This window comes from Nematolebias whitei, chromosome 10 (assembly GCF_014905685.2).
Source record: "Nematolebias whitei isolate Nwh7 chromosome 10, NemWhi1, whole genome shotgun sequence".
NCBI lineage: Eukaryota > Metazoa > Chordata > Actinopteri > Cyprinodontiformes > Rivulidae > Nematolebias > Nematolebias whitei.
Genome location: NC_056507.1, coordinates 12,746,825 through 12,759,793, shown reverse-complemented (window position 1 = coordinate 12,759,793; position 12,969 = coordinate 12,746,825). Strand labels below are relative to the sequence as shown.

Below are 12,969 nucleotides of genomic sequence, written 5' to 3'. Positions count from 1 at the left end.
TAGTTACCAGTTTACATGGTTAGTAAAGCACGGTTACATAGTTACCAATTTACATGGTTAGTAAAGCATGGTTACAAAGGACACTAAGTCATCCAAGATATAATCCCAAATGATTAATTAGAAGGCAACAGGGGTGATTCTAGAATCTGACCTTTAGGGGCCCTTAGCCCCCACTTTTGACAATGGCTCTTGGCTTGAACAATGTGATGGCCACTGGCATCAGAATAATTCATAATGTGTGTGTGGGGGGTGGGGGGTGACACTGGTGGGGGGGTCTGGGGGTCCTCCAGCAAATTTTGAATAAAGTAGATGCCATATCCTGCATTCTGGTGCATTTTAACAGTTGTTAAACATCTGTGTTTACCTACATAAGCAAACACTGGATTCAATAACTATTTTAGAGAGCTCGGCACAACAAGAAGTAGCGCTAAGCTAGCGGCGTGCAATACAGACGTGCTAGCTAAGATGCTACAGATGTACCACTCTGCTTTACATTACACAATCTAATAAACGCTTTGTACAAAATCAGTTTAGTGTTAATTGATCATAACAAATAAAGACTAAACTTGTGCTACCAGAAGTTGCAACATATATCTACATACGGAACACACAAAACAAAGTAAAACTAGCTTTAAGCATTAACCTTTAATTTAACCATTAAGCATACAATGTAATTATGACAGAAAATGGAGTATTTACTTGCAGTTACCTTCATAAGACTTGAGGTACTTCCTGTTTATCACTGTTGAATTCAGTTTGTCAGCTGTAGGGCTTTATCAATATTTTACATTTTTCCAGACTCAGTTCAGGTTTTGGAAATGGAATAAATTCCATCCCACCCTCTAAAGCAAGACTATTCAACTAAACTGCTTTGGAAGCCACAGTTACTGAAAGCCAGCAGCTCAGTGGTCGGACATCCAGCAATTAAAATCATTCTGTAAATAAACCAAGTATTACAATGATCTGTTACTTTTCAATTTGTTTATTTTGTTGCATTTGAATCATAAATGCAATAAACAGAACCCAAACCCAGAACCAACCAAAAAACAAAAAATAACTTAATTATTTTAGGAGTGCTGAGTTAAAATTTAGGGGTGCTTGAGCACCCCACAAAAAAGTCTAAAATCGCCCCTGGAGGCAGCAGGACTTGTTGAAGACATTTCACTTGTTAATAACCTTTTAAAAGCATGGTACTCCCAGGCCACTATCAGCACTGAGGAAACCTTTAGGTTGAGCGGTGAAAAGTCCTCAAGAGACAAGAGAAGTTCAGTTATTAACTACCTATACAGTATATGTTTAGGATTGATCGCATGGACAACATGTAAAGAAAGCAGAACAGAACAGGGCCCAGACTGAATCCCTGGGAAATCCAGGAGTTATGAAGCATAATTGTGAGTCCAGATCTGCTTGGTTTGTTTTTGTTCATTTGTTGTTTCCAATAAAATGTGTGCTTTAAATGTGGTTGTTCCATATTTTTATCCTGGGGTTGTATCATACTCATGATAAAAAGGTGGACTGACAAACAACAGTTTATGTATAAAAATGTTATTAATTTTGTCCAATATGTTGAAATAGACATTTTTCCAAATGTTTTTGCTTTTTATCCTTATACTGCTTAATAAACAGTGCTATGTTGGTGATTTTTTTTATTTTATTGTTCTGATGTCACCACATGGAGAAGTTAGCTGGGGTTTTTTTTAAATGAAAAGCCTACAAAAATCATTTTAAAATTAACCTGTAATGTTTTATTTAATCTACATAATGAGAAAAAAAAAATCCTCCAACAACATAAATTATATCAGAAACGAGAGCTTGTTCTTTACCAACTCTCTTCCACCCGACAGGAGACAAGCTGCTGATGTTTTTCATCTTCTGTTACTTGTCTCAAACATGGTGTCATCTTCTAGAAGATTCAAAGCCTATCCTGAAAATAGCAAGCCCCCCTACCATTTTTTTTTTTTTTAACTCCCCATCAGTTATTCTGGAGTCTTGGTAAGCGGCTTGCCTTTCTGCTCCACCTGATTTGCAGCAGCTGTGGATGTCAGGAGGTGATTCCCCGGCATGTTAGCTACTCCTCTGTTGACAGCACCGGTTAGCCCAGGTTCTTCCCACCTCAGTTTCTCTCTCCCTGCTATGTTTTCATCTGTTACCAGGCAGAATGGAGCTAATGGAACTATCTTTTTTTTTTTTTAATAATAACCATCTTTTGAAGTCATCTTGCTGTTTTGTATTCCCATCCACCTTGGATGCCATAGAGGAACCCCCACCTTGCATACCATTAGGGAACCCCTACACATTGAGGGAGCATGAGGTAATTAGGACGACAAGTAGCAAGCTAAGGTCAGAGGTTAACATGCTCAGCAGATATGTTCTCAACAGACCAGTGTTGTCTGTAATAGTATCACAGCAGAACGAGAGGTCAGTCTCTCTGAAGGGCTTTGCCGAACATCATAAATCTTGTCACGCTGGTATGCAACCAGTTTTATTCACTGACCAGTTGAAGCATTTATTTATGGCCCAACACGTGGACTAGATGACTTCACAAAATAATAAATAATGATGCCTAATTGTCATGGTAAACTGCTTAAAAAAAGATTTAGTGAGAGCAGGAATGTAAGTGCGTTAACAGAAACATAACCTCATACTGATCCTTCTCTGCTGATGCCGTCATGCCTCTTTTCACTGGTGGAGACGGAGGGAGGAGTTCGGAATAAAGACAACCGTCGATATGGCTTTTAGACAGCAAAAAAAAACTCTCAGTTAATTTCGTGAAATTACACTTTACTGAAGTGTTTCTCGTTATGAGAACTTGCGCTGTGAAACGTCCAAATATGTACTAATGTAAATTATTATTTTTTTAAAAACAACAACAATTTGACACTCGTTTAATTTTGCTATTGTCCATTTTCTGTTTTTAACATTTTTTTTTTTTAGAGTACTAAATTTAAGGGCTTAAAGAAATAAAACATAATCATTATCATGCTCTACTTCAGCATTGATTTATGGATGGACTGTTCAGTTTTGTGGATCCATGACCCTTGTTCCCACCTGTGTTGGGAAAAGGAATGGAAAACTGGACCCAGATGATTAAAAAAAAATCATAAATTAAGTGTGGAAATTTAAGAAATAAAAAAAAATTGATTTGGTAAAGATGGTAAGTGAAAAACCTGTAGGGACATTTTATTGCTTAAGTCCACAATGTTCACATTTACATCCCTATTTAGCAACTGGTAAACCTAAAGTATGTCTATCTTTTCAGGCCCTGTAAAGGCCTCTTTTTAAACCCTCTCCTCATCCTAACCTGTTGCCAACCTAGTTGGTATAAAAATGCTCTTCCAGCTGTTTCTGTTTACTTTTACAGCCTTTTGTCCCACAGGCCACAGTTTCTCATGGAGGCATGAGTTTAAGTCCCACTTCTGACAGATTGTTTTCAGTTAGAGCGAACATGGAGACGGTTGGAGTGGGGACAGAAGATGCAGACAGGGTGAGATGGAGGAGGATGACTTCACTGAAGTGAACCCTGAAGAGGAAACAGCCGAAAGAAGATCTGATACGTTTACTATGTTCCACTGTAAATAAAAATATTGCCTTAAGAGATTTGCAAATCATTGCATTCTGTTTTTGTTTAATTTTACACACTGTCCCAACTTTTTCAGAATGGGACCATGTGATGGACTGCCAGAATGTTCAGAGTGTCTGCTGCTTCTACAGCTGGAGAGAAGCACCAACAATCCAGAGTAGGAATAATCAAGTACGGAAAATAAAATTAATGGATATATAGCTACATTTTGATTACTGGAAAAATATATATGTTGCATTTAGTTGAAATAAAGTGTGTAAATTAAACAGTTAAAAAAAATCATTAAACAGAAATTGCGTTTTCTGTGAAATTTCAGTGCGGAACGACTGCTGAAATTTGCTGAAGAAGCAGAATATCTGGCACAGCTAAGCAAAAAGTTAGCTTCGCTAACCCATGTTCAACTAAATAAAAAATTAGCTTTGCTAATTGCAAAAATTTAAAACGTGTTAAAAAAATGATTGGACGCTAACCCTAAACCGCTAAGATGACTGTCGCCCAGTGTCTGTCACACATCTTCGTCTCCTTCCAGTTGAAGCAGTGTCGACCAATCACATCTTGTCACGTGTACGCGTAATCAGCCAATAGTGTGTCTAATGGACTCTTGGAAACACACCCACAACAGACAGGAACAAGCTTGTGAATTTTGTTGGAGGACTTAAAGTTGGCAAAAGCTAATTTAACAAAAGCTAATCCTGCTAACCCAACAAAGTTCAGTCAGGTCATCTGGATGGTTTCTTTTATCGTTGAGACATTTTGTCCTTCATCCATGGGTCCATGCATTTTATACCTGGATTACTGAGCATGACATTTCAAAAGTTAGCAAAAATGCTAATCCACTAAACAAAAAAATAGTTCCACTATTAGCTGTTAGCAGATTAGCGGACATGTGCCCACCACTGTTAATCTCCATCTTCTGCTGCTTATCTGTGGTTGGATTAAGGAGGGAGCAGAATCAGGAGAGAAACCTAGACCTCCCTCTCTCCAGTGACACTCTCCATCTCCTGCTGGGGGAACCCCAGACATTCATTCAACATTTATTTATACAGGTTAGTCTCATTGAGCCACGAGGACTCATTTACAAGAAAGACGTGTAATTCCTGCATTCCCAGGCCAGAGAGGATTTATAATTCTGAGCTTCCCCTTATGGAGCTGAGTTTAAATGAAAGTTGTTCAAACTGAAAGAGCACTTGCTAAAAACTAAAATGAGCAAAATAGACAAAGTAGATGCTGAAGCAGATTTTACAAAGAACAATGTTTTGAAGGAACAAAAGAGATTTGTATGCATTTTATGAAGACAACATTAGCAAATTAAGTTTTGAAAGTATACAAGTTATAAAAAAACAAAAGTCATAGCACCCATCTCCTGACTGAGCTGAATAATTTGATTTATGAATGTCTAAAATAAAAAAAAAAAGTTCAAACAAACAGGAAATTACACAATAATATCAGATTTTACACAAAAACAAATATTTTATGTAACGCTGAGGATGTTTTTTCCCCCCAAGATTTGTAGCTCAGGTTCTTTCAAGAGTCCTGGAGAACTTCAGCTCTTCTCTGGCTGTTCTCTTTCTATGTTTTCTGTCTGTTTGTGTAACCTCAGCCTGACGGACAGGCTGAAGTCAAGACTGGGGTTTTGAAGGAGGCATATCTGTTGCAGACCTCTGGTTCTTTTTGTCACTGAAGATGGAAACCCACAGTTTGACTTACGGCTCTTAGTTTTAGAGTTTCTTACGGTAAGCAGTCTGGCTGTGACCTCAAACTTAAAGCTGGCAAGAGAAGCTTCACTTTGGGCTCACTGTAAAAGTCATTTGGGGCAAATTTTATACTTTCCTGTTGTTACTATGTGATGGAAAATAATCAAATAATTTGAAATTATATAAACTAACACAAACCACCTCAAATCTCCTATAATTCCACAGGAAAATTAAGGTTTTTTTTAAAGGTTTTAGCTGTTTTTGTAATTAAATAAGTGATATACATGGGTGTAAATTTCCATGATTTCTTGATGCCCATTGACCTTGTCTTGCTCTCACAAACACAGACTCACATACCTGTCAATCATGCCCGAAACAGTGACGACAGCGGCATCACTCAGTGACACACCTCCCAAAGCTCCCACTTACTGTGTGATTCAGGATGTATCCTCTGACGTCAAATTGGTATAAAAGCTCTCTTCTTTTGAGAAACAGCCTCATTAAAACAATGTTAATTCTTTAGTTAAGTGTCTATGTAACCAGGGAGACTCAGTAATAGTCCACGAGAGTCATAAATCCATCCTAATGTTGCCTCCATTGTTGTGAGACATGCTCGGAATCAGATTAAAAAAAGGTCACATCGGATGTAGACCAGTAGGACTGGGCAGTTCATGGATGTAGAGTAGAAAAAAAAGAGGCTTATGAAATTAGATAGTGGGGGAAAGTTTTAAATAACACATTAAGCTCAGTAATGAGGAGCTGCACATGCTTATACAAAAAAAGAAGTAAACTAATTATGCTATTTTTGCTTTTATTTGGGTATTTAACAAGATTTCCTGTGCTTTTGGGAGACAGCTTAGAGAGAGATTTATGTCAGAACAACACATGCATTCTTGTAAAAGTCTGGGATTCTGGTGTTTGAGTGTTTTTCCAAGTCAGAAAGGTGTGAAGGTATTTGGGTTCAAAGCCATTTGTTTGATGCCGCATGACAGGTAAAAGCCTGAAGCTAAGAGGGGGTGCTGTCATTCATGGCCTGCCCCCTCCAGGAGCTGGAGGTATGACATCAACAGCAATAATGAAAGCAACTCATCAACAACTGGACACCCAGGCTATAAAAGGAACGTGGGGAGTCCTGTGCTTATCATAACTAATAGGAGCTAACCACCAAACCACAGTGACTCACTGAAGAGACCACTTCTACTACAGTTTTGTTATCGGACTGAAGAGAAAAAGAAGAAAAACCACCACAGGTATGTTCCTCTTGGCCTGTCATTTAGAAGTACAAATTGGTTCAAATGCCTTAAAGTAACTAAATTTGTTTGTTTTCTTTATTTTGTAAAATGCAGTGGCAAAAATAAAATAAAAAATGTGTGAAAATGTACAAAAACATTTGTTTTTTTAATTTCTCAAAGGAGGCATTTGGATTCTATTGACTGTTTTTATTGAGAATTGTTCCACTTTAGGGGAAAATTTTTGATTTGATTTTGCTTTAACATTTCTTTTACAGGTCAACACACTCGACATGACAAATACAGGCTTTAAAATCCTGTTCATTTCCCTCATCGTTTTATACCTCTTCATTCACTGTCAAGGACGTCCCATAAGGTAATTTATACCTCCTCTTTTTGCTCACATCATTTATGAGTTTATTTTTTTAAAATAGGAGCAACAAGTGCGTTTTGTATTTTCAACAAAGATTTGTTCTTTCAATGTAAAATTGACAGTGTTTGATGGTTTTGCAGTAAAAGGACAGTGAGTGAGGTGCAGCTCATGCACAACCTCAGGCACCACAAGCAGGTGCAGGAGCGCAGAGAGTGGCTGCAGAGGAGGATCCAAGACATCCACAATGCAGCCCAGACCAGCAGCGGGGGGGACAGCGAGAGCCTGAGGAGGAGGCTGCATCCAGAGGAGCTGACTGAGCTGGGTGATCTGACATCAGAGGAAATCCAGCAAGCGATAGACTTTTTTGAGAAGCTCCTCGAGTCAAAACAATCGTGATTTTTTTTTTTTTTTTTTTTGGAGACTTTATGAAATTGTTTAACATTTCCAACACAGAAAAATATAAAAATTTCACCTGAGTTTAACCCTTTTTTCTATCTAAACTTAAAAAAAAAAAAAAAATCTCTGTAGTCGGTTCTTATCGTTGTGCTGTTTTGTATTTCCATATATATTTTATTTATTTTGTTATTTATGAATTTTTTATTTATGTGACAGTGCCTCTGTTAGGCAAACCTTCTGTTACATGAATGCACTTTTATTTAAGAGGCTTTGTTATGAAGCCAGCATGAAGGAGACAGTCTAACTTGGACCAGCTGTGTTTTTTTTATTTTATATTATAATAATAATTATTATTATTATTATTATTGACAAAGCCCAGTTTAGGGCCCATTCAAACTGTTTGACCTAAATTGGCTATTTTTGATTTTAAGTATACTCAGTAAGTATTTTACTTTCGATATAATTGTAAAAGGCTCAAATTGATGTTTAGCTATTGTTGCTAAATGCCTGATATTTTAAGCACCTAAACAGAAAAGAATGATTTGTATAGTTTTACCTTTGTTTAACAATGTACACACAAATCTGTGCATTTTGCTTGTAAGTTTAATTGTTTTGTATAAGATGCTACTTTTTTAAATAAACTTTTTTTTTGTTTAATTATTTGTGCATTTAGAAATGTTTGCCCAGACTTGCAAACATGCATACTTCTTTTATGGCGACTGGTTGGAACAGGAGATATTGTCTATATTACATCTAATGGACAGCAGAGGCAATTTACTGGATTTAGCAGATTTTTGTCATAAATACAATCTAATTTGTTCCGGTCAATAATGATGTGATTATTGCAATCCCACAAGCACTTATTTGCACTGTTAAAGGTTCTCTATTATACACAGTGATGATAGCTCTGCAATATTCTTTGTCCATTCAAAACTCTTCTTTTGTTGACAAGACATGTAAAAAGTTCCTCAAAACTTGCCTTATCCAGAGAATATTTTCCATCACTCCGCTTAGTGAAAGAATTTACTAAAAAAAAAATTAGATGCAAGTTTATGGCGTTTACAAGTTTCCTATCCCACCCAAGATGAAAGAGGTTTATTTAAAAAATAATAAACAATATTTATCCTTGCGGTGATTTTTTTTACATTCCAAATCTAACATTGGTGAAGATGCATACCTTTTGCAAGTCAGACATAGAAATGGAGGAACATCTTTTAATTCTTTTCTTGTGGTATTTTGAAAACATTTTGGGAACACTGGCGGAATTTAAACAATTTAGAAAAATCCACTTTAAATTACAAAGTGGCCAAATTTGGTGTCAAAACAAGAGCTCCTTTCAATCCTTTTGTTTAGTCCAATTTTTTGTTCATAATTGTAAATTTGCTAAAACTAAACCAGTGTTTACTGGATTTCTTAGCGATTTGGCCTTTCTAAAAGAAATGTGCAATTCACAAACTGCACAATGGCTCCATGAGAGGATTGCGCAACTTTCTTATGTGACTCCAGTTGCTATTTAGCTATTTATTTAGGTTATTTAATAATATATATTGTATTCTGTTTTAATTTAATCGTGTGGTTTTCATGATTCATGTTCATTGTTCGTGTTTATTGTGGTCTGCTCAAAAAATGCATTGTAGTTGTGCATAAGTCTGCAGGATTTGTAACTAAACATTTTTTTGGTAACTAAACAAAAAAAAAAAACTTTAGAACAGTGACGTCATACGGAAGTCTCGCGATATCGTACGTGAGTTCAGCTTCCTCAAACCAAAACAACTCCACTAGCGGTTAATCCAAGCAAAAACTGTCAACTAAAAACGCTAGTCTTTTTTTGGTTTCTTTGCTTCTTCATTTAAATTACACAACTATCGGCTGTCCGTCCACTGGCTAAAACTTTAAAACGGAATGTAACTCAAGAAGGTAAATATGAGATGTTTTAAACTTTTGTTTACAGCGTTAGCAACAGTTAGCTAACGTTTAGCAACCTAACCATTATGCTAACCGTTAAGCTTACTAGCTTTTTCGCTAACGGTAATGCTTAAAAACAAGATAATGTAATTGTCTAAAGTCCTCGTAGCTGCTTTGAAATGTTTGTTTAAGACAAACGTTGACCTGTCAAGTGCTGTATTTAATTCTGCAACACTGATAAGTTCACATGCAACCCCATAATCGTCCAAGCCGCTGAGTTATGTCTGTCGCTGTTTTATAGTTAGACAGGCTCTCTAAACCATATCTATAAAATTAAAGTTTCAATTTCTTATATTATTTTCATTACTCATGTGTATGTATATATTCCAGACACCAGTAAATAAAAGTCCTGATGCATGCTCAATAATCCTGAGAAATCTAACAAGGTTGCGTCAGGCCCTCCGGAGGGGTTCTTTACATCATCCCCACAAACTCAGGAGCAAGGGAGAAGGAGAAATCCCACACAAGACAGGCCCTTGAACAAAGTAGATATCCTAACTGAGTCTTCATGAAAGCAGAGAAGAAGCCCAAACAGGACTTCATCTAGCCATCAGGTGACAGGGAGGACCCCAGACCAGGTCTCTTAAGGTCTCTCTTGTAAATGAGTCCTCTTGGCTCACTGGGACTAACCTGTTTAAATAAAGGTTGAATGAAAACACCAGTGTTCATACAGTGTATGTTGCAGGAGTTTCAGAGAAACAGAGACGTTTATTTTCTAAACATGACATCCCAGTGGCTTTCAAACCCCAAAATATATTACGGCAAAGACTGGTTCATCTCAAAAGATCCAGTCCCCTGGTACGAACGGAGTAATATTATTTATGCTGTTAAGTGCCAGGAGGCTGTGATCAGTTATACATCAGGGAAACTTAACAGCTACAAGCCAACAGGATAGCCCAGCACAGAAGATCAACATCATCAGACCAGGACTCTGCAGTCTACACTCCTCTACAAGCCAGCAGTCACTCTTTCAGGGATGAAGATGTTCATATCCTTGATGGAGAGGAACAGTGATTCAAGAGAGGATTAAAGGAAGCCATCTTTGTGAAGAGAACCCACCCATCGTTAAACAGAGACGGAGGCCTCTGTGTTCAATTGTTCCCCTTATAATGCTGTTATTGCAAGTATCACTCAGACCTCTGTGAATAGCTAGTGGCCATCAGGGCACTAACGATTGGTCGTTAGGCTGATGGTCCTCTTGCATGTAAACAACTAGATTTGGCTGTCACCAACAAACTGGTTGATCCACTATAGCTGCTTCTCCACGAGCGTGGCTTTGATAAGCTCACATCAGCCAACTGTGTCCCCATTACCTGTTCCTGCTCAGTTTTTGGACCTGCCTCAGATGTGGTTCCAAGCAGCCGAGCAAGCAATTTTGATGTCCATAAATTGCAGCCATTGATTGGCCCGTTAATCAACATCACTGGATGAGCCAAAGCTGAACTTGCAAACTTGTGCTCAAACTCGCCTCCTGGCTTTTACCCTGAAGTTGTAAGACTCTTAAATTCAATTCAAAAATACTTTATTAATCCCAAAGGGAAATTATTTTGTTGTTATAACTCGTTATCCTCATTTCATTAAGAGATGTTATAGATGCTGATGGCTGTAAACAGGAAGGATCTCTTGTAAAGGTCCATCCCACAGTGGATTCTAAGAAACTGGCTGCAGATGCCGTCCGATCCGTCCACCCAGATTCGGCTGACCTCTTGGTTCCCCTGGACTGTAGGACTGCCTGAATGCCGGGCAGAACTCCTCCCAGAGCGATGGCCACTCCTCCCAGCAGTCTGCTGAGCTCCTCATAGGTGCGGACAGCCAATTGTAGGTGCTGAGGGACGATCCTGTCCTTCCGCTGCCGTGAGCCGTGTTTCCTGCTAGTTCCAGGATCTCAGTGGTCAGGCACTCGAGCACAGCTGGCAGGTAGATAAGAATGCGTCCACATAACATCCTTTTAAACTCATTTGAGAGTTGGGGCCATAGTTGAGATATTATTTGAGCTTTTGCGATGTTAATCAGCTGCTGTTGTTGTAGAAAACAGCCTTGTTGCCATAGTTACGCATCAAAACAAATGTCCAAAACTTAAAAAGTTTCAGTAAAAATCCTTCCGGCTGCACAGCATCTGATACCAGAGGAAACAATAATCCAAAAAATATGATTTACATCCAGAAAACCAGGAATTAAAGTTTCCAAAAGCAAAATCTCAGAATGAAAGTAACAGAGCTGCTCCAACATGCAGCCACCTTGAGCGGCGCAATTCTAGAACAATTCAATTCATTTTAATTCCTAACCAGACAAACTACTGTAATGCCATTTTAAATTGGACATTAGACTATCTATGCTGCTGATTTCTTACCCATAAGCTGCTTTATTCATACCCATTTGCTCATAACTGACTCATGTTCAGTTGGCTGTTTTACTACATCTTATTTATATTATTATTGATAGTGTATATCTTAGATCCTTATATACTGTTTATCTTTATTTATACTGTATTTAAATATAGCTTTTTTGGGGTGTAACTGACCTTGAGGACACAATTTCGTTCCACCTCATGTACCACATGTGATGCAAATGACAATAAAGTGTCCTTGACCTTGAAGCGCCATTTTCAATCCGATTGTTGCAGAGCATACTTTCCCGAAACAGACGATGAACTGCAAATCCCACATAATCCCATGGACCAATAATGAGGTGCAAACCTTTTTATTCATTTTGGCTGTCAAGCTCATGCAGCCTGAACTTGACAAAGCCATGAGGAATGAGCAAGTGTACTGGGAGGTCTCTGAAAAACTGGCTTCCGACAGCTACACTCAAACATATATTCCGTGCGGGGGAAATTTTACGAAATGAAATCCAACTATCGCTCGCTTTGCACTGATGATCCCACACACAGTGAGGGACACGCTCCCAATGGAGACACATCTACCGGGTACAGTTGAGTAGAACTGAATAGAAACGATAAGCGATTAGAGTGGTACTTAATGGAGTATCGACGTTTGCTTGCAGCTCCTCAGACGGAAGAAGTTTTTTGGATAAAGAACAAAACTTTCAACTAAGAAGAATCCATCTAGAGGACATGACTCAACCTTGTTAGATCAGTAAATGTGGGGAAAAAAAAGAAAATAATAAAGAACAGATAAATTAAAATATTGGATAATGAATACAGTTGTGACTGGTAGATATCTGTTTGTATAGCTTGACTTGCCTAACAAAAAATAATTTGAACTAACCTAAAACATTTTATTTAAACAATTGACCTAAAGGCTATGAATTAATAATGTATGTAACATACTAAATAGAATATGCTTTAGAATAAATTATATTTTAGATTGTGCCTTTGACAGGAATTTGTGACAGACTGAGTCTGTCAATATTTATTTATTTACATTATTTTATATATTTAAAGTATATATAAAGATATTGTTTATTTATTTTATATTTATTTATTAATATTAATTTTTATTTAGCACTTTTTTTAAACGTGACGTCAGCTGCTCTTCGACAGTCACTTTGTACAATATTATCCCCTCAAGCCTGTAAAAGAGTGGTTAACATTTTTTGCAGACACACTTAAAAAGGGGACAAGTGATGTGTCTTGTAATATTATGCTTTAAACAAAAGTGCCCAAAGGCACAAATGAAAATACTCAATTTGCTGAGTTTTAGGTGTAGGTTTGAATTCTTGAATTGATTGACACTGTATGCTTGAATCTGTCTGTCTAGTTACATGCAGCTT

The 12,969-nt window shown here is 37.5% G+C and overlaps 1 protein-coding gene across 1 annotated transcript; it reads left to right on the top strand.

Moving 5' to 3' along the window:
• Positions 1-6,805: 6,805 nt before the first annotated feature.
• LOC119415983 (parathyroid hormone-like) lies at positions 6,806-7,272 on the top strand (the record flags this gene model as incomplete). The annotated part of the gene is made up of 2 exons (XM_037683153.1): positions 6,806-6,879; positions 7,017-7,272. Coding segments are annotated over 2 exons (330 nt in total), but the record flags the coding sequence as incomplete, so codon positions are not given.
• Between the last annotated feature and the right edge of the window lie 5,697 nt (positions 7,273-12,969).